This window comes from Papilio xuthus, unplaced genomic scaffold, assembly GCF_000836235.2.
Source record: "Papilio xuthus unplaced genomic scaffold, Pxut_1.1 DF827714.1, whole genome shotgun sequence".
Lineage (NCBI taxonomy): Eukaryota > Metazoa > Arthropoda > Insecta > Lepidoptera > Papilionidae > Papilio > Papilio xuthus.
Window position 1 is genome coordinate 6,254,766 of NW_013530935.1, and position 27,391 is coordinate 6,282,156.

At 31.8% G+C, this 27,391-nt stretch overlaps 3 protein-coding genes across 9 annotated transcripts in view; 1 reads left to right on the forward strand and 2 right to left on the reverse strand.

The window, feature by feature from the left end:
• lap (phosphatidylinositol-binding clathrin assembly protein lap) overlaps window positions 1–4,347 on the reverse strand; it is a 31,041-nt gene extending 26,694 nt beyond the window's left edge. For all 7 annotated transcript variants that reach the window (XM_013310611.1, XM_013310609.1, XM_013310608.1 and 4 more), the window contains exon 1: window positions 4,093–4,347. In XM_013310611.1, coding sequence (XP_013166065.1) covers window positions 4,093–4,243 — 151 coding nt within the window. In that variant the 5' untranslated portion in view covers window positions 4,244–4,347. The remainder of the gene's footprint in view (window positions 1–4,092) is intronic.
• Window positions 4,348–4,899: 552 nt separating this feature from the next.
• Window positions 4,900–8,857, forward strand: LOC106116813 (uncharacterized). The gene is made up of 2 exons (XM_013310839.1): window positions 4,900–5,325; window positions 5,704–8,857. Exons 1-2 carry the CDS (start codon window positions 5,092–5,094, stop codon window positions 7,543–7,545), a joined length of 2,076 nt encoding a protein of 691 aa, XP_013166293.1. The 5' UTR covers window positions 4,900–5,091; the 3' UTR covers window positions 7,546–8,857.
• Window positions 8,858–10,817: 1,960 nt separating this feature from the next.
• Window positions 10,818–27,391, reverse strand: part of LOC106116586 (prohormone-4) — a 41,351-nt gene continuing 24,777 nt past the window's right edge. Inside the window, exons 2-6 of the mRNA XM_013310465.1 lie at window positions 25,746–25,782; window positions 17,401–17,523; window positions 15,248–15,376; window positions 11,959–12,111; window positions 10,818–11,282 (exon numbers count right to left, since the gene is read on the reverse strand). Of these exons, the coding sequence (XP_013165919.1) occupies window positions 11,089–11,282; window positions 11,959–12,111; window positions 15,248–15,376; window positions 17,401–17,521 (597 nt within the window). The 5' untranslated portion in view covers window positions 17,522–17,523; window positions 25,746–25,782 and the 3' untranslated portion in view covers window positions 10,818–11,088. The remainder of the gene's footprint in view (window positions 11,283–11,958; window positions 12,112–15,247; window positions 15,377–17,400; window positions 17,524–25,745; window positions 25,783–27,391) is intronic.

Sequence of the window (27,391 nt, forward strand, 5' to 3'; positions counted from 1 at the left end):
ACATAATCTTGGACCTAAATAAAATATCATGGATAGATGTGTTTTCAAAGTGCAATGACGTAAATTCCATGTTAATGACCTTTTATTCTGAATTAGACAATGTAATTAAAAAATTTGTACCCAAATATAAACCTAGAAGCAGTAAATATCCACATTGGTTTACTAAAAAGCTTATAAATTTATTAAGACTAAAAAATAAATCTAGATTGAAATACAAAAAGTACAGAAATCCTCTTGACAGTTTAGATTTTACCAACCTACGTGAACAATGTAATAAACTGCTTAAAAAAGAATATAATCGCTACATTGAAAGGATTGAATCAAATATTTCAAAAAATCCAAAATATTTTTGGACACATCTAAAAAACATAAAAAAATCTCCGAACACATACCCTTCTAGAATGGTTTTAGGCGACCAAATAGCAACAAATGGAGTGGCCATATGCAATTTGTTTGCAAAACACTTTTCGTCAGTATACGAATCGAATTGTTCTACAAGCGATGGCACAGTTAACACGATTTCAAACATTTCTCTTTGCCATGTCCAGTTTACTCAATTCGAGGTCTTCAAGAAACTAAAAAGACTTGACTTATCTAAAGGTACTGGCCCTGATAATCTACCTCCTATATTTTTGGTGAGGTGTGCAGAACCCCTTTCCCTGCCTATTAGTATCATTTATAACGAGTCTTTAAAATCCGGAACTTATCCGAACATCTGGAAACATGCTAGAATAGTGCCTATTTTCAAGAAAGGCGACCGTAGCAATATAACTAATTATCGACCTATCTCACTGATCTCAGTTTTACCAAAAATGTTGGAAGCCATGTTGTGTCCAATTTTTGTTCGTCACGTCCAGCGATTAATTTCTGACGCTCAACATGGTTTCACTAAGTGCAAATCTACTGCTACCAACTTAACCAACTTTGTAACCTTTCTTTCAGATTCTGTTGACTCGCGTGTTCAAGTTGACACAGTATATACAGATTTCTCCAAAGCATTCGACAAAGTCAATCACTCGCTACTCTTGAAAAAAATGTCTAGCTTTGGTTTTGGAGGGTTTGTACTGTCATGGCTTTCGTCATATGTTAAGGATAGGTTATCCTTTGTTGTAGTGAAAGGCCATGCATCACAGCCTTACAGATCTACATCGGGAGTCCCTCAGGGATCTATACTGGGACCAATCTTATTTAACGTTTACATAAATGATGTTTTGGATTGCATTCATAATTCGAAATGTTATATTTTTGCTGATGATCTGAAGATTGCGAAAGAAATAAGATCGCCTAGTGATAGTAGGGCTCTCCAAGAGGACTTGGATAGATTAGCTGAGTGGTCTCGTAAAAATGATATGGCTCTAAACCCACAAAAATGCGCTTTTATCAGATTTACGCGTAATCGCAAATCTATACAAACAGTTTACACAATTAATGGTGTGGTATTGACTGAACAGGATGTAGTCTGTGATCTAGGAGTCACATTCGATTCTAGATTAAATTTTAAGCAGCATGTTGAAAACATATGTACATCTGCAAGGTGCATGTTGGGTTTTGTGTTTAGAAACTGCAAGGAGTTCAAAAAATTTAGCACCAAAAAACTTTTGTTCACAGCACTCGTGAGAAGCAAGCTTGAATACTGCTCAGTTGTATGGAACCCAAGTTATCAGATTCATAAAGACCGTATTGAGTCTATACAAAGAAGATTTACTTATTTCTATTTTAATGGACCAAATATAAGAGTACCTTATTCCGACCGAATTAAAGCTTTTAACCTTATGAAGTTATCCGACAGGCGTACATTACTGGACATGTCTTTTTTATATAAGCTATTAAACAATATAATAGATAATTCAGATCTGCTTAGTCGTCTCACCTTTGATGTCCCAGCCCGCTTGCCGCGCCACACAAAGACCATTCTAACCCACAGAACATATAAAACAAATTTGGGCCACCATTCTCTAATTCCGAGGTTGTGCAGATTACTGCAACACTTTATAAACAACGATAGCTCCATCGATATATTCCATGACAAATTACCCATATTTAAATCAAAAATAGTTGGTGTATTGAATCCTAGTGATGTCGCAGACGTCTAACATTCTGTTTCTTGTTTTGCGAAAGTATGTATATTGCTGTATACACGCTTTTAATTTTGGTTTAATTTACAATTCGTTTTAATACCTACTCATTTAATTCAGATTTTTTAGTTAAATTTTGTTTGTAATTTTCATACTCTTTTGTTCTATTTTTTATTGTTTATGCACCAATACTTTATACATGCTGTGTTTGTCTGTAAGTGAAATTACATGTTTCCTAAAACCTTTAGTAATAGTGCCAAAAATGTATATAAGAACTCATGTACTTTTGTTGACAAACCAAATAAATAAATAAATAAATAAATAAAATCTCACACCCTTAGATTGCAATACCAGAGGAATTTTAGATGCATTGCCAACCTTTAAGAAAGAGGTTGTTTCTTTAAGGATCCTATGTAATATCAATTCTAATTGATGTCAATGATAAATGTATATGGTGCCACATCTTCATACAGCTTAACAATTTGGATCAATGCCAGGAAGAAATAGTGCCAAAATTTAGGCAGCACAAGAAATTATATGGCAATTTTGTGCTATATATGGTCATCAAAAATTGTTATATGAACTTGAGGGATTTGAATTTGAGATGAAATTGAAATAAAAAAGCAAATAGTCAAAAGAAAATTGCTAGGACAAGCAGGATTATGAAATATAAAACTCAAGAGATTTAGCCATTTTTCCATTTAGATAATTTTGGGCCATAGCTTTTTTTCTGTTGATTTTAATTATAATTTAACTGCATTCAATAGCTCTAAGGAATAATTAAGTAATTAAATTTTCATCTGTGCAACCATAAATTTCAGATAAAGTTTTCATGATATTGATAAAAAAATATTATACTGAGTTTTATGCTAAATGCAAAAACACAATTATTAATATACTATGTTAAGTACACAAATCTTTTACCTATTTCCACTCAGAACAGTATATAATTATTAAAAGTAATTCATTGTATTTTCCACTTTAATGCTACTCCTTGACATCAAAGAAGAGGAAATTTATCCCAATGATATTATTTACAGATTTATTTCTAGAAAAAAGTTTATTATCTTCTAAAATGTTATGACTGCTAAATGTTACATTAAAATAAACATAGAATTATCTTCACCTATAATTTTATCATTTCATATCAATTCAATGACAAAGAATAATTAGAAAAAGATAAAAGCCAATGTTACTTTTAAAGTATTGGTATATGTCAGTCTTAAATGTGATTAAATTTTGAATTTGAGAAATGTAATAAACCTTTAATAATAAAATGTACCTAAATTTATATAATCCAAAGTAGCATTATGATATTTTATAAGTGTTTATTATATAAAATTGTCTAGGTTACAAATGACTCTCTATCTGTGGATCATATTTTTAGGTTTATCAAGAGATAGTTGTTAGGTATTATAGACAGAATATATTTTAATCTCTAATTATTTTTTTGCATTTAAGCAAACATTAAAATTGGCTTTAGTAATAGTGATATAAGTTATATTTCAGAATTTTAAGCACCAGTAAATGCTATTGGAATAATGATAAGGAATGATATTAAATGCCATCTATTATTTAATAAATAAACCGGTTTTGATTTATCATGAGTTGAATATTTAATTTATATGAAACACAGTACATATAATATATATAATTTTTATCTTGTTTTAGCGTTATACAACTTTACAGTTAATTCTCAAGAGAGGTTCAGTTTTTTTCGTTACACCGTCAAGTCACGGAAAATTTATTCGTATGACATAATAAGAAAACCGTGTCAGGTTGCAATCTGATCACAAGACAAAATTATATAAACCAATTTCATAATTAGTAGCGTATTTAAAAGTAGTTTTCTTGAAGTGTAATTTGCTGTGAAATGAAGCGGTCAATGTCGACTACGATACACGAATTATCGACCTCATCGGAGATTTCGCGAATGTCGCGCACCGTTGTAAAAGTGTTATATTATATACTGATAAGCTGATAACCATATTTCAATCGCGTTCCTCATAATACTTACAGTCTAAGTGTTTCTTTTTAGGTGCAATCATTTCTTCAGTAGTGGCTTTACAAACGGATTTCGCCAGTCCTTGCCCAGCGATGCTGTGGCGAGCGGCTAAAAGCCTGTCGTTAATTGTTTGCCCCGCCATCTTCACGTTCAGACCTGACATAAACTAATTATTTACACTATTAATCACTTATTTTTCCCTTTTAACAAATCCACTAAAATAATATGTAGGACGATGACGGGTAAAGTATGTCACCGCCCCCCCGACTGGCACAATACTAAATTCAAGATGGCGGACTTGACCAAAAGAAATAATTGCCACTCCAAAAATACGTGTTTTATTGAAATCTAAAAAATTATGATTTCTGATACAATCTAAAAAAGGGTTTGAGAAAAGAAGATATACGTATCAATATGCATTTAATTAAGTATCCTACAGTCTGTTTTATCATCAAAATGACATCCTCGAATAAAAATCACTGCACAATTTACGCAATTTGATTTATTCGGTGTCGACCCAGTATTTTACACCATTATAATCTGAATTATTTTGGTTAAACTTGATAATAATCTTGTAGAATTAGCTTTTGTTATTTAAGTTTAGTTTGAGACATCGGGACACGATTTGGGATTAAGTTCGAGTGATTTTAGTTTTTAGTTTTATGTGCTTTATTATCTACTTTGCATCTTTATTATCTGCTTTGCATTGAATAAAACTGGACTCTTTGGACAAACTAAATTAAATAAAAAAATAATTTCCTTAGTCTTTGAATGAAATGTCAAATAAGTTTCTATACTCTGTAGAATCCTGTGTAAGAACTTTTTTTTGTATCGTACAATCTCGTACAGTATCATGTAATTTTAATATTTTTTTATTAAAACACCATATGAGAAAGCATTTAATATAGAGTCAAGCTACTAATTATGCAAAAGCTTAAAAATAACAACAACTTTAACAAATCAAAGCAAGGCAATTGAAGTGTGTCCATGTTTTAGAAAGATTGAAACAAAATGGCTAAGAAAAAGATTAAAAGTAAATCAAAAACATCTAATTCTACAAAGGTAGCGAACATCCCAGATTATAATGCAATTAACGCAGAAGCAATTAATTCAGCTATAGTCAGTGTTAATCAATCAATTCTCAAAGTGTGCCGATTGTGTGAATCAAAAGATGGCCCTTTCCACAACATTTTTGACTCAGAAAAAGTCACGGCGAAGAAAATTGAGGAGCTAATGCCTTTCTGGGTAAGAAATTGGGATGTATATACCCGTATTACACTCTTAATACTGTATAGTTAAGACTTCTTAAAGAACTGAAAGCTGGACTTAATGGTTTGTGATATTTAATGTTATTAAGTAAAAATATATTTAAATAAGTATGTATAATTTTAATTTACTTTAGTATACACTTAGGTTGTTGGTTTATATTTTTTTAACAAAGAAAAAAATTGCCACTAATCTATTCTCACAAGTTGGCGCATTTTCATTGATTATGGAGTTCTTGCTGGAGTTAAGTTTCTGTTCTGAAATGTTAATTTATATACCCATTTAATTTGCAAATTTTCTAAAGATTATCTCTAAGAAATTATGATTAATTTTAAATTATCAATGTGTACATTCCAGGTTGCAGAGAATGATGATCTCCCACACAAAATCTGTTTCCGATGTTCCGCAAAAGTTGAGGAACTTTATGAGTTTGTGCAAAAATGCATTGGTACGCAAGAAAGTTTACGTAGAAAACTAGGAAAAAATGAACCACTTCCAATGAAAAAGAAAACTAGGGCTCTTTGGGAGCAATCTTTGAATAAATCAAACATGTCAAATGATGATATTTGCCATGCACTTATAAAAAAAGCTATGGAGGGCATTAAAGATATAGTCAAGCCTTCAAAAGACATGAACAAGAGTGATCAGACAAATATAAATTCTAAAATTGAGTTAAAGTCTACAACTGAAGAACTGGAAGAAACAGATGATGAAGAAGATGATGATGATATGAAAGATGATGAAATAATAAATGAAGAAAAAAATAAGAAACCTGATAAAAATAATGTTAGACCATTACGTTCAAATAAAACAGTTCAAAATGATGCATCAGAAAATATGTCACAGCCTTTACAAACTAAAAATGTTACTAGCAAAGTACGATTGAATATAACGCAAGATACTAATGAGAATAGTTCCACATCTAATGAGGATTCTAAACCTTTTGATATTATGGATCATGTAACCATGATTAAAGTAAATGGTGTAGGTACCCTATTTCAATGTAAACTATGTAATAGAAACTTTTTGAAAAAAGAAGTAGTTTTATCACATGGATGTGCTAAAACTGGTGTACCTAAAATTAATAAATGTAATATGTATGTACCTCCTGAACCACCGAAACCTAGTACCGTTAAATACATAAATACACGAGTAACTGCTGATAATAAATATCAACAAATCATTGAAAGTAAACCAGCAATGGATAACGAAATTTCCCAACCTAGTAATCCAAAGCAGAATGTTAAGAAAAAAATTGGACCCGCAAGTAAGACTGGACGACGCTCAGAAAATTCAACTCTTAGAGAAACTGAATCAAGCGATGACTCAAATAAAAGCATTTCCAACCAATCCCAACAAAATCCTAGTACAGCACCGCAATTAAACTTTATGGCTGTCCCAAATACGTCTAGTAGGTATAAAATTGTAATTGGACCAAACAATACATTTACCCTAGTTGAAGATAAAGCTGAAACAGAAACTCTATCTAGAAATTCCGAATCAGACTCAATCCCTAAAAATAGAAAAAATGGAACACCTGTAATTATAAACCCCGATAAAGCAACTGATGATAATTCGCAAAATACAAATGAACATTCCAGAAAAAGTAATCCCATTAAGGCAATGCCCAAATCTGTTTCTAATAACACACTGTGTCGAACAGATTCATCATCAAGTCAGCCATATCCTGTGGGGTTATTTCAAACTAATATCAGGGCACCATTTACAACGCCTGCTATGAAAAAACAATCTTACACTGTAGTCCAAACAGGGAATCCTAATAAACTTTTAATATCAACTAAACCTCAAGATTCTTTTGAAGAAACAAAAAAACGATTGAAAAAGACTAAACCGGGTCCTGCATCTGAGACTAGAAAGGAACCATTTTCAGTTATATTAGAGGATTCAACACCGAATAAAGACTCTAGCTTTTTTACATTTATAAATGTCGATCCATTACTTCAACCTTCTTACGTTTTACCAACTGATAGTATTATACAAGAATCGCAAATAACTACATCAACACAAATTGCCAAAACACAAAATGTCGTTGTTAAAGAAAAAGACAAATATTCATGCAATATTTGCGGTGAAATTTTTAATAGAGAAAAGAAATTAAGTGCACACATAAATGCTCATTATAACATAGATGATGAATATGTCGACGAAGGACCACCGAAAAAGCGAGGGAAAAAGTGATCTTTTATATTTATGATGATAGTTAAGATAAAATGCATTTACATCTGGAACAATTTCGTTAAGTGCCTGTGAATGTCTCTTTTTAAATTGTTATTTATGATTTATAGTATGTTATGCATAAAGTGAAGTTTTAAATTACCTTGTCCTTTTGTTGATTAAAGATAGTCAAAGTGAAATGTTGAAATAAATATTTAATCTGTATTACTTGTCAAAAGCACTGCCAGAAATTTGATTTAAGTAATAAATCAAATAAAGGATATATGTACTATTGTATTTTATATACAACATAATATCTTTGAGAATTATTATTCTCATTTGTATGCGCTTCTGACATTAGTCGGTCATCTAATCCTATCAAGGATGTGGTCCAAAATTATCTAATATTGAAAAACACCCGACATTTCGTGTACCGATAAAATCGGTTTCAGATAAATGTGAATAACTTCATATTAAATATTCAGCCACTAAAGTTGACGACATTTTATTGGATATATGAGAGGTGACAAGGTTTCAATGTATTTAGAGCCACAAGAAGATGTACTTTCAAGAAGCCATTAAGATGTTTGTTAATATTGCTTTTAGGTTTTTGTTCAACACTTTTACAGACAAATTGTGTATTGCCATTAATAGTTGGAACTTCTTAAGTTTTTTTGTTTTTTTTTTTTCAATGGTTACGTTAAATATTCAAGGTCATATTGGTTATTTGTGTTTCTTCATGTTATTTTGCTTTTTAGGCATTTCGTCTGTGAATATTCTTTTATTTAGCTCCAAGCTTTAATTATATTTAGGTACTAGACCACGTTAGTGTAGAATCTCCCCTATAAGTCACAAGTACATTTTTGTGGTCACCTTTTAGTTATGTTTAAACTTTTATTTTTACTGTAAATTTGGTGTAATCGTATTTAGAGATTAAAGTAACGAAGACGATGCACGTTTTATTGGGTTAAATAACTCGATAAGTGTCCAATATCCATAATAAATGTTTTCAAAAATGTTGGGGGCTCTGAATTTAACGCGAGTCGCTGCGGAAAACACAATTTTAGGTATATTGTGGCGTAACGGGATGCGAAGGGAGGGCACTGCGCAGCCAATGTCCTTAGGCCACCAAGATATTTGAAAAGACTAATAAGATTGTTTTTAATCGCTTTTTTCATAGTGTAAAAGCGTCGTGACAGTAATAAAATGGTCTTACTAAGAATATAATTAAGCGTGCTAAGTTCAGTGATTATTAGTTATATGCATTAAGAAGTATTTAACGTAATTTGTTATTAGTTGAGCTAAGATAGAGATGATGTAAAAATAATGTACATAATTAAAATGTTTTAAGAAAATGTAAATATATTTTTAGCCATTTAAATAAATTTCATATGATTCAAAATGATGCGTGTTTGTATTATTTTACTGGCAGACGCCCGTGACTCCGTCCTCGCGGTTAAAAAAAATAGCCTATGTGTTGCTTTAGGGTATGATCTACATCTAAGCCTAATTTCAACGAGATTCATGCAGCTGTGCTGGAGATACCTTCAAACAAACATCCATCCATCTTAACATTCGTATTTATAGTATTAGTAAGATTTTTAACGGATCGAAAAAAGATATACGTAGTTTCTTTATAAACCCAGGATTTTTTTTTGCTTCATGTTTTCTATTATCTGTGGTCGGGAAGTGGTCCCTTATAATCGCTTGGATTCGCCATTCTCCTTTGTTTTGTGCAATAAAATTATTTAAAAATTTAGGTTAATTAAATTATTCAAACTTTCGTGAGACATTATACTAAACTGATATATAAACACGGCTAAACACTCACGTATATTCGTCCGGTGGCGGCACTGAGTAGTTTCGAGCCCATCGGGGGCCCTTCATCAGGATTTACTGGTATTATTTCGCGGACGCTGCCCGTCGCTCACTCTGTGAGCCAGGGACGAATATACGTGAGTGTTTAGCCGTGTTTATATATCAGTTAAGTTAGGTTAGGTTAGAAATGAAACGAACGATTTCATGATACATTTATTATATGTTAATCAAGAAGGAATATTAGATTATAGAGCTAAAACATCTACAGATATAGATTTAATCGACATACATCTAAGATCTGATGCAAGATATTTGTATTATTTCCAAGGATATCATTCCAATAACTAACACTACTTGTAGAATAAATTTTGAATTACTACATACATATACTTACAACTAATGTGAGAACATTTAATATATAATACGTGTATTGTTTCTTAAATTAAATTTGGGTGTTAAATTTGGCGATTGAAATATATATGAACTTCTGACAAACACAGGCTCGTTTAATTTGATAACTCCGTATATTTGGTTTTTGATATTTTTTTCTTGTAACGATCTTGCTTAATGCCATCCATTGTGAATGTGATATGACGCATTCAAATGATGATATTATTCAATAATTCGTTGTACCTGCAGCCCGCATTTGACAAAAGTTTTAACACTTATACAACATCGAAGATATAAATATATTTAAACACTACATATATGAAAGATATAGAATTATTAGAAGGTGAAACAGCAGCGCTACATTTAATATAAACACACTTTCTAATATAAATCACATAATTTTGATATGTTTCGGTTCAAGCATCTTACGAATGCTTTTTGATATGTTTTTCGATTTCGCTAAAAGGAATTCTAAAATGTCAATAAATGCTACAATACCGATATTAAAATAATTATACTTTATACTATTACTGATAAAACTACGATATATTTTTTTAAATCTTAAGTTTAAAATGATATGTATCCATGGTCCTAAACTGGATTTTTTCAAAAGCCAGATATAAAGCGCATGCATTCTTTTTATCTTTTTTACCTTTTCTTAATATAATTCCTAACTAGGGACAATTTCCTTTTGCTTTATATCTAGCTCAGAATGGACGCCGCGTCGATGGAGTCGCCTCTGAAATTTTAAAGTACGTCATTTGATAAGATAATGTTCCGAAAGAGGGGGAAAGGGCGACATTCAGAATTCATACACACATACGTAAAAAGTTACATCCAGGGTGGAAATGCTAAGCAACAAGCTTTATCATTCAGTTGTTCAGAATTTGCTTTTTCATAAAGCTTTGACTTTTTATTTAGTCGATTATCGATAGCATTTCAAAATTTATAGACGCGAGAATTAGTCCCCGATGTAACTTTTTCTTAGCTATACAGTTTTAGAAGCTTTATAAAAATATACCTAACCTAATATAGAGTTACGTAAAATTAAAACATTACATCTAAATGAACTGTTAACTATTGCTCCGTTTATACCGAGAATTTTAGATGGCAATACTGAGATTTAATCGTTTTAAAAATCGAGTCTACGTGGCCGGTTGTAGAAATCGATTTAAAAAACGAGTACAATTTGAATTTGGATCTGAATCAAACATCAATCGCACAAAGATTTAGAGAAAAGAGAGTTAGGAATTCCTAATTCCTCTTATAGAAGTCATAAGGAAGATAGCTATAGAAGGATGAGCTGATGGGAGCGTATTGGACGACGTGGTAGTATTCAGAGGCAGACTCCGGCGCTATTCAGTCAAGGAAACCGGTGTTGACCAGCTTCTCCAGGAAGAACTTGACGTCTCCGAGTTCGGAATCCTTGATGCCGAGGGATTTAAGCATGCCAAGATCGCCGTTCTCAACTGCCATGAATACGGAGCGCAGATGCTCCAGATCAGATCGCATCAGATGGAGAGCCGCGCCAAAGTCCTCGATGGTCTGGGATTCTGAAAGCAAAAATTTCACAATTTTACTTAAGAATTCGTACTCAATTCTTAACTAATGCTGTGATAAAGTATTTTAATTTATTATTAAAATAAAATGCGTAACTTTGTCTGTTACTTCGTTAGTGTTTTTTTCTAACTTACTTATTCCTTTCTCTTTCTATCATTGAAGCTTTTTTTTTTCATTATACACCATATTTTGTAGTGATAGTATTTATTTATTTATTTATTTATTTATTTATTTATTTATTTATTTATTTATTTACATGGAAAACTTACAGCTATAATAATCTTATTAACTATAGACTAGACAACTGAGAGCCAATGACAAGTCTTCACTTATAACAATATTATATCTATAATGAGCAAACAAACAAGTATCGCTAGTATTAAACTATAGTAATATATAACAATGTAGTTAAAAACTAAATTATAGTAGAACATTAATATTAGTAGTAGCAGTTCACGTATATATTTTATTTGAAAAAGTCTAGTGCTAGGCACCTTCGTGCCGAGGATACACTCATAATAAATGGATCGAAATCATATTTGTTGCAGATTTTGTTAAAATTTCCAATTGCACGCACAATAAAACTGTTTTGTCTATAATTAGAAGAAGCTTTTTTTAGAAGTAGCGCACATACGTAATTAAACTAATTATCTTTCATCATATACGTACCAGAGAGAGCGATGGCGACCTTCTCAACACCACCCAAAGGTTCCAATGCGTCGCGAGCCTTGCTGCCGAATAGTTTCTCCAAGTAGTTTGGTCCGTGGGACGCCAGCAGGGATTGCAAGAACGATGCAGTTTCTTCCACCGGTGGTCTCTTAGCTGCAAAGTAGGTAAAATTTAAAACTCTAAATACTTTTAATTAGTTATGTTGTCGCCCTCACTTCCGGTGTCCAAAATGCTTGGGTATTTCAGAATAATCAATGGATACGGTTGCTCTATTGACTTTGTTTATATAAACAGATGTTAGAATGTATGTCACACTTGGATTTCTGACTAATATGGTGACCCTACCTCTCTTGCAGATGGTTATGTTGTGTTATTATTATAACTATACTCCAGTATCGTGAGTACAGTATAGTTTAAAGTCAAAGTATTGCACTAGTATCAGGTAGATTATAGTTAAAAAAACGTTCAAGGTTACGAATATTTCTTACTAAAATAAATATCATGTTATTAATGTACTCTGAAGTAACACGTAATCCTGCAAAAGATTCGCTACAAAATTGCTTCTGGTATCCACTTTGTGTTCAAAGCTCTCTCTTGAAATGTGATTCAAAGCGTTCGAAATAAAACAATAAAAAAACATAATTTCCTTCAGTTGATAGCTTTTCTAGCGGCACGAGGAGGTTGTTATTTTTAATGGAAATTGCACTCTCCTGTTGGGAAAATAGCTTTGAAATTTTAATTTTCTTTTTTTAATTTACCTTTGGTATAACTGATCTGATTTATTTATGTAATTGATACTGAGGATTTTGCTTGTATGAATATAAAGCAAAATTTAATAAGTTTCATGCTTATAATGGCGTAATTTTACTTCGTAATTGTTGCGTGTGTTCGGTGTCCGGAAGTGTTGGGAAATAGAGCGCGAAAATAGGCCGATAGTTTCCGGCAAATTAATAACGATAATGACTGACGTACGGACAAGGAAAATTAAATATAACAAACATAAAATTACCAGGAACTAAAATAAATGTTCTTATTAATATGCATTATAAATTAAGTTGGATTCATCATATTATTTTTAATTTAAGATTTCCACTAACGAAATAATTGATAAACCGGAGATGATCACGTATTACTGTATGTGTTTAGCCGGTGGAAACGCACAGTAATGCAATCTCTCAGAAAAGCACGAAAAACCCACAAATTTTTTTGTAAAACAAATTACGTTTGACACTAAGAGTAAAATGCATAACATTTTTTCAATTGAAATGTGATACTAAAAAATCTAAAAAGGAACACCCCTTATAAAACCTCTCTATAAGCCTGCATCACCCTCTATTATCCCTGTTTATATTTTAGGCTGTTTAATGTCTTACAATGTACATCTCTCCATCACCAGTAACAAAGTTAGTTAACTCTTGGGAACCGTTAACCGTCTCGTTTCGTCTTTGTTATCCGAGCTTTACCATTTACCAGGACTTTAGAACTTTGTGAGACATAAATCATACTGAGTCCGTACGCAAGGGAAGGGAGTTTACAAAAGTTAATGTTATATTCTTGTTGGTTGTATCAATGTATACATGTGACTGACTTCTATGGAAACTAGGAAATACTAGCCGTCGCATGCGATTCCGTCACGGTATTAAAATAGATAGTAGTAGGCCAAGCCGTTTCGGACGCATATGGTAACTGACATTGTGACACGGGAATGTTATACATATATAAGGTTGTTTATTTTCTATCGTAATATAAATGCTAAGAGATAGAGACAGCAAAGAGAGACATACTAAAACGCAGTGTTTATAATTTTGTGGTATATTTTACGTTTAGATTTTACTAGAAAGATGGAAGTTTTCATTTCATTAGAATTTTATTGTATTTCTAACGCCATCTGTTAGAAAATTATGAAAACAAAAACATAGGTATATTCATTTAAAGATATATTTTTTAAAATTATGTTTCACGAATTATGACAAGGTACATCTTAACAAGCCCACTGCTTTCGCTAAAACTCTACATTGTACGCTGTATTTTGTTAAAAATAAATATAAAATGTATACAGTCTGACAACTTGATAAATCTATATTCGGCAGACGTCGAGTGGCTCGTGAAAGGTCAACCGATACGTAATTGTTAACATGTCGACGCGTTTGCAAAGGTCACGCGATTCGTTAGAACCTTGTCTTTACTTCGCCGAAACAAATATACAAAATATATTCATATCCCTTTCATTCTCTATGAGAAAAACTGAGACAACATTATATTATTTTAATAAACATAAAAATTAAGGTATAAAAAATAAAAATATTCTAATTACATAATAAGGCTATGTAAGTTTCGAGGCTCGTTATATAGGAACCAGGATTCTTTAATCTAGGTGCTATAGATTGGAATTAGATATAAGATTTTTCATAAAAAGGTAATGTTTCGAACTGCATGCTTTATTCACTTTAAAACAAGAAGAAATTAATTTACAAACATGTATTTCGTGAATAAAAACCCACAATTATGTATCGAGTTACGACATAATTAACCTATTTTCTAAATTAACACAGAGCTTTAGAAAACGTACCTAAGTAAAATTTTACCTTACGCCATTTTTTTATTATGAATGGTCTGGTTAATTGAAAAAGCATAAAATATAATATTTATTACATAGTTAAATTAATTGCTTGAAATTATTGAACAGCAAACTTTGTGTCAAGTAAGGACGGAGCAATTAAGTTCTCCGTTTGTTTGCCGTAGACCTTCGTAGCACTTTCGTAGTTGCGTAGCGCTAGGACAATATTATTCTTGGAAAAACATTGTATAAAATAATATAACTTAATTATGTTTTTCTTTTTGAGCAATTTTTAAATCTAAATATTTACCTAATTATATCACAATAAGATATAGACTTAGGGTAGGCTCCGAACCCCTCGGTGGGGACGTATAGTGAGCTGATGATGATGATGATGAAGATATAAACTATTATAGATTGTTCAAGTGAATAAATTATACCAATCTGATTAGTTCATTTACTATCAACGTATGTTGAAGCGAGATAACCTTAGTATTAGAGGGTAAAACCTATAAATCAAACAAATTAAAACAAAAGTGACCTCGTTTTTCCTAAATGAATATATTTAAAATACCACATATTACGTTATTAGACGGTTGTCTTTTTTAGCCTTTCCGAATTACTAATTCTGTCTCTATTTTTTCAAAAGAAAGCGACTGTTGCGGAGATTTTATAATACCAGTTATTGTCCCGTACGTGTAATACGTCTTAATTTCACCTGTACGTACTCACCTGCAGTACACAGCTTCGAGTCCTCGTCATATCCATCGATGCAGTCAGGAGCGCCGTCGCACAGGTACTGGATAGAAATGCAGTTACCATCCACTGGGCACTTAAACGGCTCGTAAGGGTGACAGTACTCTATTAAGAGAATGACATAAATTGTTAGATTATATATTCATAGCAAAAGTTTGAACAAAACAAATGCAATCGGTTAAAGTAGTCGAGTAAGTTTTTTTTTATATCATAAGGTGGCAAACTAGCGAGCGGCCACCTGAAATCGCTGAAATAGCGAAGTGACCGTTGCCCATAGACATACGCAATTGCATATGCGTTGCTTACCTTTAATCGACGGAGGAGAGGATGCACATAAGTTATTTCAAAAGATCCGAGTTTTGGCTATTAAACTAAATAAAATGCCTTGGCTGAATACTGTCCCTTAATACGTAAGGTAACGTGTCGTAGAAGTTTGCACAGTGCGTGTCGCCGATACTTATATCTTTTATCCCCAAAACAGTCGCTGCAATTTTCAAGATGGCGGATCAAATCTAAACAGTTGACATGTAGTCGTTAAACGAAAAGACGACTCGCGTCGACAATTCAGCTTTGTGTGTGTGTGTGTACTTTCGGACATTATCTTTTATCAAGCTCACGTTCATTTCAAGCAATATAAATAAATGTAATGAAGGTTTTTTGTAACCAGTTATTACCTACGTTTAATATGTTTGTTATATCTGTTCACCTTAATAACATTTAATTTATTACAGCTTTTTAATTATTACATCTACTACAAAAGTCATATAAGAACAGAGATTACATTTATATATTTAATAAACAAAATAATTATATTACTCCGTGTAAACGAAATGTTAACTAAGTTTTTCAAGAAATATGCGGCAAATTGTGGGAAATGAGCAAAATGAAAACACCTTTTTATTTTTTAATTAACATAAAGTGGTTTTCCTTCGCGAGAAAAGAACGTAGCTTTAATTTGCATCCTCCGCTCTTCATCTCAAGTTGACTTAAATTATTTATAACTTAATTTTATATTGCGAGAATTTCTTGTTTGCGTTAGAAAATATTTCAAATCATTTTAATGCTAATAAAATTTTCATTCAATTAAATTGATATGAAGCGATATTAACAGAGCTTTTGAGTTAATTAACCTCTTTAATTAATGATTTTGTTTTAATATGAGTTTAATAGGAAAATAAATCATAAACACTATATATAGAAATATAGTTACACCGTGGTCTTCAATTATTATTGATAAAAAAATCACGATATAGTTTCACGCCATCTAGTGAAAATAAATGAAATTAGTAACTAAGGAGAGTGTGGCTATAATTGTGGGTTTTTTAATTCGTTTCAGTGAGCTCTCCACTGTAAAAACCATAGTAGTTTCATTTTATGTCATACACATTAACACGGACTCTCACTGTTTGGTCTTCACCTTTATTTACATTGAAAATACTCGGAAAGTATTTTTTTTTATCTTTTTTTAGCTTTATTAACAATTTTTCACTTTAAAATATGAAAGAATATTATTATTTCAAACATACGATACCGACCAATCTTTTTATTGTCGTATTTAAGACCTTTTCAGTTACATTTACACTAATATATGTTTATAAAGATTAATACAGTCGAATTAAGAACCTCCTATTTTCGGATGTCGGATAATTTACACAAAAACTCAATCGCATTTCAAAAATACTTTGCCTTTTGAAAAAAGAACAACCAAGTATCTAAATTAAAAAGCTCCGCAAATATTGTTTTAAAAATTTATATCGTGTAGAAATGTTTCCCATTGACATTAAACTTGTATTATGTACTTACGACAGTTCAACACCATTAAGTGATAAAATATTATAAATGTGACTCATGTCCTCAATACCACAGGCAAAGTGACACACCATTAAATATCATTATAAAAGTAGAGAGTAGCAAGGCGACCTACTTGGCCACGCCTTAGGTGTCATTAAGTCACGGCCGCTGTCGTTTTGTTGGTACTACTGCTCGTTGTGAATCAACGATGAAACGGTAATTCCCCTTTAGGGTGTACAGTAAATTTTTGAATTGGAATGGAGAGGAAGGTAATTAGTTAAGTAAACGACTCTATGGTTAATTTCTCTATCATTCATTCATTCAATTATTATAAGTACCGGATCTCTTGGTGTGATGACCGTAGAGCTTGTTGAGGTCGAGCGAGAGCACAGCGCCCGGTAGCGCGACGCTCACCGCCGCCAGCGCGGCCACGCACGCCGCCACACGGCACCCGCACATTGCTGCTTGACAAACAACACACGTAATTTATAACAAAACACAACCAGTAATGAACAAGGTACAATTAAAATAAATCGGATGTTTAATGACTACCGTACAGGGATATCTTGAAGCAGACGAGCGTATTCAAAAGCTTTTAGCTGCCCCTTGTCGACTACTTTGAACTTACGAACATACATGTACGACGGTCTTTATTTGCACGACCTCCTTTTCAAAGTTGGTTCAGAATAGAAATTGATTTTAGTTGAATAGTTAAAGCAAAGATAAATATAAATGTAATACGAAATAGAAAGTTCGTCAACTACACTTGAATTATAAATTTGTGGATTCGATTTCTCTAAAAGCATTTCGTTGAACAGTTTTACTTATTCAAGACTTTTGTTTCAAATATTTTCTCTTCAATTATTAGTTTGACAAGAAATTTAGTGACGTTAATAAATAATAAATCGTCCAAAGAACAGGACCTTTTGTAGACTTTAAATAGCAAGATATTTCAAAAGTCTCGCACCGTAGGCCTATTCAAGTTTTATGTGTAAAAATTACACAGGTTTTTATGTATTTTCTTTTATTAACAAAAATAAATGAAACATTAAATCATTCTTATAGCGTTTGACTTTGAAATCACCTCTGACAAATAGCCTAATTTATCCCCCGGAATTGCTTCAAACATTTTCATTTGGAACACAATTCGAGCGGCGCCTGACAATTTCATTCATCGGAAGGTCCTCGAGGGCTTTAAATATTTCTCCTCCGTATTATCAAATGATTAATTGCTTAGAAAGATACAAAGAGAAATTGCGTTATGAATAACGTCGTAAATGTTGTATTAAAAACTTTATTACGTTCATAATAAGGTTGAAAACTCAATTATTTCGTGACGTGTTGGGGAAATAATGCATTTAATAATTTACAATGTGTAATTTAACAAAAGAACAATATTATTATTTAGACTTTATGCCTGGTTTACATTATGCCAGTACAGTAGAGCAATATAACTGTCCTTGTCAGTTTTGGCTCACTGGCGCCAGTTAGTGTTTACATTATTACAGTTGTATTCCAGTGTCGATATTGAGAGCCACTGTCCTTCTATACTGGCATAATTAAAGCAAGATTTATTTTTACATCTGACTAAATACCTAATATGTTTTACATTTATTTGTTTTTCTTAAATAAAGATAATAAAACGTTTTTGTACTTTTTTTCTGAATCGTAAATACACGGATAAATAATTTAAACGTATTGAGATTAAAATTATAAAGTTATTTTGCATTTTATAATTAAACAAATGAATCCCCAACTCATTATAGTAGCAATAATTTCTCTCAATTATTCCAAATTATTTGTTTGAAAGCGATTTCCATAACGCTGCCGGCAATTTGTTCACGGTTGAACACATTTAGAGCTTTGTATTAACGGCTTTTATAGGATTTACTCCGTTCATTTCACTAACCATAAATAATAAACGTTTGATTTTATGAATAGGATTATTCGTACCGATGTAATCCAGATTTACACAATATGAACATAGATCTAGCTATGGTATATAAAACGTAGAGATGGTATCTTACTAATATTATAAATGCGAATGTTTGTATGGATGTTTGTTAGAAGATATCTCCAAAATAGTTACATGGATCTTGCTATAATTTGGCACAAATATAGGACATAGCTTCGAAGAGCAAATAGGCTACAAAGTTTTTTATAATTCTGCGCGGACGTTGTCGCGGGCGACAGCTAGTATCTCACAAAATAATATAAAGCATTAGTGTGTAATTTATCTCTTATTTCTTTAATGTTTCTTTTTTATTTAACTTTTAAAAATGTCTTATTTATGAGGGAACTACATAAAATAAAATATCTCTACCTTTTACAAATTTAATTAAATATTTAACTACAAAGAAAGTAATTGCTAAAGCTTCACATAAAGCTTTTGTGTTTATAATGAATATTATATTATGTTAATATTCAGTACAAACATGAAAAGTTTTAATATTTTTGTTGCAACGAACTCATCTCTTTGATATCCCAAGCGAGTAATTTCAAGTTGCAGCAACACAATGTACAAAGTCGCGGTTTACTTTAATATTGCTAAGTTCTATGTACTATGTTCTATGTAACTTTAATTGGATAAGTTAAATAAAGAATTATATATCTTTACTAGCTATCGCCCGCGATACCGTCCGCGCGGAACAAAAAATAATTTGTAGCCTATGTATTCCAGACTATGTCCTACATCTATAGCAAATTTCAGCGAGATCCATGCAGCCGTTCTGATGATACCTACAAACATCCATCCATCCAAACATTCGCATCTATATATACAAAAGACAGTCGTGTTATTTACACTATTTATAACTCAAGAAAGGCTTTACCGATATGCCTGAAAATTGGTGAGGAGGTAGCTTACAGCCAGGAGACGGACATAGGATATTGTTTATTCATTTTATTATTATTTTTTTATTCGAATTTATGCCTCGAAGAGCTGCTTTATGTTCAACTTACTAATATTATAAATGCGAATGTTTAGATGGATGTGGTGTGGATGGATGGGTGGATTACACTAATTAAGTTTTAAGAGTCGCGGGCGACAGCTAGTTTATAATAATAGTAAGACTGTGTAGCAAATTACTATATTAGTAGAGTATGTCTTTCCGTGAAAATATACTACTTAAACACTCTCATACAGAGTAGATTTTTTTGCAGAGATTAAAAACAAATGATGTACTAATCTCTCATTTGTTTTTCTCGATTTGAGTAATAATCGATGAGTTAGTACTCGTTAATGTAACCGATAATATGGTGTGGGACGACTGTGCTAAATAAAACAACTGCCAATTTTAGATAACTAAACCATATTATCGACCACTCAGTCGTCCCATGGGTCGTTTCAGGGCCTTCAGGACTGGATCGGTATGGCGTGGGATCAGAGAAAGTGAAAAATTTTGTCGTCGAAGGCTTAAGGCTCATTTTGGATCGCTTTGTCTAGTAAGTTAGTTTTTTTAAACCCTATCATCATTGTTTTAGTTTCAATCCAATTTGAATGCTTATGTCCATTATATTATTTTTCACTTTATACCGATTTAGTAAAAAGTATTTGAAATTCGAATTTCCCAAAAGCAAATGAAGCTTGATTTTCGTTTCTCAAATTGAATTCGGTTTGAGCTAGTTTCAGTCAACATCGTTTAGTCGCAGTTAATGGAGTTGTTGCAATTTGGGTGACGTCATTTCTGCTCTACGAAGGTTCTACGCCGCAAAGCCCGAGGGTTTTCACGCAGCAAAGTGCAATAGTAACCACAGTTATACGCTGTGCTAAGTTTTAATTACATCCCTCTGGTATACAGTGGCAAGTGATGAAACTTTATATTGCAGAACAAAATGATAATTGTTTTTGATTTAAATATTTCTTTTTTATTACGTTTAATAATTAATTAAAGTAATTTCAACTTTTCTACTCTTCTTCTTCTCTTAAATTCTGCATAGTTATATTTTCTATAGAAGTTCGCTACAAATACTCATTTTTTTTTAAATTTAACAGATTATTTAGTAAATTTACTAATATTTCTTTTACCATTCCAACTAAGCTCTATGCTTGTGCTAGGACATGGTTTACGACAATAGTCGAATGGAGGGATTCGAACCCCCGACCTTGTGATCGGAAATCCGTATCCTTAACCATTAGGCTATTGACGCTATAATTACGTTCTAATTTTCCTTTTAATTTTTATTTCAATAAAAAGTAAAATAAATTGTTAAAATTGATAATAAGAATACGTAAAACAGATTATTTAAACTATGTACTAGTCTTAAGAAAATATAAATAGTATTTTATTTTCTAAGCAAATTTATAAAATATGAGATTTTGTTCGCAACATTTTCTTAGAAATATAAAGCTTACGCCGAGCGCAGACGTTTTCTTACTTTTATTTTGTTCGCTTCTGACATAATGGCTTTACTACGAAGCGGAGTATTTCAATTTGTGCAAGTCAGAAATTCTCAGATATTTTTAAATAAATATTGATTTACGTGGAATATGTATTGTTTATTTTTCAAATCGTCGGTGGCTCAGGAGTCAAGCACTTGACTTGCAATCTGTAGGCCCTGGGTTCGAATCCCGCCATGTATCAATGTGTTTTTCTATTTCCGATTTACATATGTACATTTATCCGACGTTTTTACGGTGAAGGAAATCATTGTGATACAACCTGCACATATCTGAGAAGAAATTCAAAGATATGTGTGAAGTCAACCAACCCGCACTTGGCCAGTGTGGTTGACTATGGCCTAGTCATCCCTAACTTAAGGTAGGCTCCGAGCCCCTCGGTGAGGAGGTATAGTGAACTGATGACGATTTTTCAAATTGTTAGACAATATAAAACAATTTTTTGAGACCTTGGTCTTTGGATTTATATTTCTTACAAACTATACCTAGACCTATTACATGCTAAAGCTTTATGTACTAAATAATTTTCGTCCGCGCCCCCGTCCGAGCTTGATTAAAAAAAAAACTTAATGTGTTGTTCCAGGATATGTTCATGGATTCTAAATTTCAGCAAGATCCGTTGAGCCGTTCTGAAGATACATTCTATTAAACATCCATCAAAACATTCGCATTTATAATATTAGATTGTCTTACAACATTTGACAAAACATAATATCCATAATACATAAAAATAACTATAAATAAGATAAAAAAAACCGATACAACTTGAAAGTTAACTTAAAAAGAGACATGTTAATTTACAGTATGTTCAGAGTTTTCAAGTGTATGTACAGAGGTGAAGCCTCCATCTCCACTTTCCCGGGCACAATGCAACTTGTTGAAACATACGCGAGGTAACTATTTGCATTTACTTTGTGTCAAGCAATTGTTACTTCGTAAATCCACATTTTTATTTTAAAACTCTTTGTTAAGTTTTTTATAATTCAATAAAACTATTTTTATCTATTAACATAAATATGATACAAAGAAGTAACAAACAATTCCTTAGACTCCCCCGTTACCTCGTTTTAGTTCAATAAGAGGGAGGGGGTGTTTCCTTTCTCAGTTACCCGTTTCTCGCTTCTAGAAATTAAGATCGATCGTTGAGTTAGTTTATTCAGGATGCACTTTGCCAATTACTCTTAGATTTTAGTTGAAATTCCAACGAAGCTTTTAGTTTAAAAAAGCAAGAATTCTAAGGATTAACCTACAAATTATGATAGATAAATGACAAATAGTTATAAATATTTATTTAAAGATAAACAAACGTATTTTTGTAAAACAAACTGGATTAATGGACACTGTTTTCTCTTTTAATTTTAAAAGAAAAACATTCTTTATTTAAAATCATGTTCTCTCGTTCCTCAATTCGAATACATCGAATATATTTATTTTTAATTAAAAACGAAAAAAGCAGTCCGTACAAATTGGAATAAAAATTTCAGAATAAATTTCATGCAATGCTTTTTTGTTAAATTAAAATTTAAGCTAACAATCTCACTAATTGGATGTTGTTAAATCTCTGTATAGCAAGCAGTACTCGTTTCACATTGTTAAAATATAAAATATATTATTCTAAAATCTAAAGGGCTCATTGAAACTTGAACAGTAGTGGCCAGCAACATCTATTGTACGGTTGCCGGTGATACCACGAACACATAGAAGACGGATATGAAGATGAAGCAATTCTAAGTTTCGTGCAGTGAATGAGTGGATGAAGGGATGTACAACTTTGTTCCCGTATATCTTAAGAACGGCTGAACTGGGATGAAATTTAGAACATAGATGAACAAAATATCACTGTTTTCGTGTTAATTAATTATTTAATAATATTAAATACCCATAGTGAAATTTCATAAACTACAAATTCAGTTAAAGTCAGTCAGACTTTAAAGTTACTGGTCACAAAAACATCGCCTACGACTCTGTCCACGCGGAATTAAAAATAATTAATAGCCTATGTGTTCTTCCAGATAATGTTTTACATTATGCCAAATTTCAGCGAGCTCTATTTAGCAATTCTGGAGATACCTTCTAAGAAACATCTATCCATTTATACATCCAAACATTCGCATTTATAATATTAGCAAGAAAGTAAGAATTAAAATGTAACATTTGTCCCTAAGATGACATGTATTTTCTTAGTAACTATAGCACAAAGAAGGTATAGTAGCATTAACACCGCAGTTAACTTTTACAACCCGTAATAGTAGCTAACTAAGCACCTCTTAAACTTAACTAAGCTTAGTTAACCTCCGGAGTTCATTTACAAGTAACTTAACTGCATTAATAAGATAGTTTAAGTTTTACGTATTCTTTGTTAGCTTAAGAACTTAATGTTCGTTTAAATGTTTACAAAAGTTAAGTAATGATGTGTTTTACTTAAAGTAAAACACAATTACTTATTTATTAAAAAGCAAATGTGGTTTTTATGTTGTTTATTTTTTCTTCATGTGTGGTTTCGTAATTAAAAATTCTTTCTTTCTTCTTTTGTTTAAAAAATAAATCTTATCAGTAATTTTTATAAATTAATAAAATCTCATTATCTTATATCTTTAAATGAGCAATTCTTTTATATATATAATTGGAATCTCGGAATCGGCTCCAATAATTTTCATAAAATTTAGTATATAAGGGGTTTCGGGGGCGATAAATCGATCTAGCTAGGAATCATTTTTAGAAAATGTCATTTTATTCGTGTTTTATCGATAATCAACTTAAACATAAACTTTTTCTATCGGTAAGATGGAAAAATATTATTCATATTTCATCATTTTATTAGTAATTCGTACTTAAATATAATTTCCAAAAAACACAATTAAAAAAAATACCGTGCAAAGCTCTGTCATCCAGGTACTGTATATAACACATTTTATATACACATTTTAGATAACTTTCTAAATTTCTTATGTGCCCAAAATATGACAGAAATTAATTATAATTTAATATTACCTTTTGATCTTAACTTTTATTTTACTTCTATTGAGGAAGCAATAAAACTTTCCTTTACAACGTGCAATTTTAAAAGTTATATTAAAGATGCAAATTGTAGAAGTCCGAATGGTCCGCTGTTTCCGTGAAAATATTTTTCGCGTCGCCATAAAAACGTTACGTGACTCGTATCCACGATGAGATTTTAGATAATATCGTAAGCTTCCGGTTTTAACAATGGTAGATCCTAGCTGAAACTTCTGTTATATAAACTTATTATATATCTGTTATTAACAAATCATGAAATAAGACAGTTTAAAAATCTACTAAATGTTTGCCTAAATATATATCAGACAGTCATCATCATCATCAGCTCACTATACGTCCCCACCGAGGGGCTCGGAGCCTACCCTAAGTTAAGGGTGATTAAGCTATAGTCAACCACGCTGTCCAAGTGCGGGTTGGTTGCCTTAACACATATGTGCAGGTTTCATCACGATGTTTTCCTTCACTGTAGGAACGTCGGATAAATGTATAATACATATGTAAATCGGAAATCGAAAAATACATTGGTACATGGCGGGATTCGAACCCAGGACCTGCAGATTGCAAGTCAAGTGCTTGACCACTGAGCCACCGACGCTCATATCAGACAGTATTAGATATCAGACAGTATTTCAATATAAATATATTTTAATTCTTTTATCTATCGCTGATATTATCAAAAAATCAGAATTGAAACATGAATATGAATTAATCAACAATTAAATACCAAATTATTTAACCGGAGTTAGATTTGGTTGTATATTTAAGGGTAACATACTCTTATAAAACCACGTTAACTTGCATAATATCATCAAAACAATTTTACTATACTTGCTTCGTGAATAAAAAGTCAAAGAAAATAACATTGAGTATGAACCTAATTTCGATTATGACTTTACCTTTGTTATTTCAAATCGAAACAAAGAGACTACGGGAAGCATAACTTTCTAGTACATAATTCCTTTTGGCAGTAAAACTTTACGATACAGCACAAACTTTACGACTTGGCTCCCATACTTAGAGAATATTTGAGGTTTCTGAAGGAATTGCTACTCAAATATTCTCAAATGACTTATTATTTCAAAAAGTCTCGATAAAATGACCGATATCACCGTATGGATGGATGTTTGAAGGTATCTCCGGAACGGCTGCATGTAGAACATAGTCAGGAAGAACACATAGGCTACTCATTAAGTTTTTATTTAATTGCGCGCAGACGGAGTCGCGGGCGAAAGCTAATTATATTTATGGCTAATTAAACTAACTCACCGTCAATAAAAGTTTCTTTTCTTCTTTGATTTTTTATCTGCAAAAAAAAAACTATATTCTTTAGTACTATAAAACAAAATTCCGATGAAAGGTTGGTATTTGAATAAAGCTTATACAGTTTTCTTCAAGTGTATTCCACAAAAAAAACCTTTTCTATAATAAAAATAGTTATAATACATTCAAATAAAATATTGAAGCAATAAAGGTCAAAGGGAAAGTTAGTAATATAAAAATATCAATTCGTTATTCATAAAAGGGGCCATGAAATGTGATTTACGTAAGAATCGTTCCAATGTAGAGCTATTGGTGATTCCATTTTATAAGGATTGCCATTGAAATTTCCCTGGAGCTTAGTTCTTTTGATTGATTCTCTTGGGTTACCTATTATAATTGAATTTGTGTTCAAACGTAACGAGAAATTGGAAATGGTAAATATTTTATTATTTCATATATTATGTATTACATAAATTTTGTGGGAAACAAAAAGAAATATATAAACATACTTAAATATACTGGGGATGAAAACATTGATTATGTTTCCATTTAACAAGTTCCTAGTATCTTCCTTATTTACTTTACACTGTCGCCCATGACTTCGCCCGTGCGGAATTAAAAAAATAGTCCTATGTATTCTTCCAGGCTATGTTCTACATCTATACAAAATTTCAGCTTGATCCATGAAAGCCGTTCGGAAAATATCTTCTAACAAACATTCATCAATTTAAACTTTCGCATTTAATATGAGTTAGACAGTGAGATAAATATTCAATGATCACGTCCAACTTAATGTTTCGTACTTAAGTGTTAAGTTGATTAAGTTAGGTACTGTAATAAGTTAGCGACACTGAATTACAGACAGACCGTAACAAGAATATTACGCTTAATAAAATGTAACAAGCGTAATAAACACAAAGTGCTATCAGCGCCGCCCCACGGGGACAGAAGCGACCTTGTCGCATTAAAAGATGAGGGAAAAGTTCACTGTACCCTGTAATTAAACGTTATTTCCTTTCATTTTATTAATTTGTTAGACGTAGGGGTGTGCAAGCTCGCACACCCCTAATGGAAGTCGACGTCATCTCTTTAGCTTACCGTTTCGAAAATATTTTCGTTGCGCAAAATTTACAAATTAATTGTCGAATTTCGAATTGAATGTCATTCATACTTTTATACATTATTAGTTAGAATCCTTTGGCGCGAATGACGTGGTTTTGTTACAAAGTCCAGTCTCACAATGAATAGTGAGGGGACATAAACGTCGACATTTTAGTAAGGCTAGTGTTGTGCCTATATACGGGCACGGTGTCGGATTCTCTTCCAAACTTTACAATCCCTGTGAAATGTACCTATGGTTTTAACCTTAGTAATATTATAAATGCCAATATTTGGATGGATGTATAATATTATACATAACTCTAATGTGGCAATACAGCTTTCGATACCGCATCTAGGCAATTTTTTTTTAATTCCATGCATATGTTATTGTAGCAGAGAGATTATATAAAAACAAAAGCATTTTATAATTAACTTTTAAGATATGATACAAGCATAATTTTAAAGCAATTATGAAGATGAAAATATTCACAAACAAACGATGTATGCAATTTAAGAAATCACTGAAGAAAAGTATTAGCAATTGTGTAGCA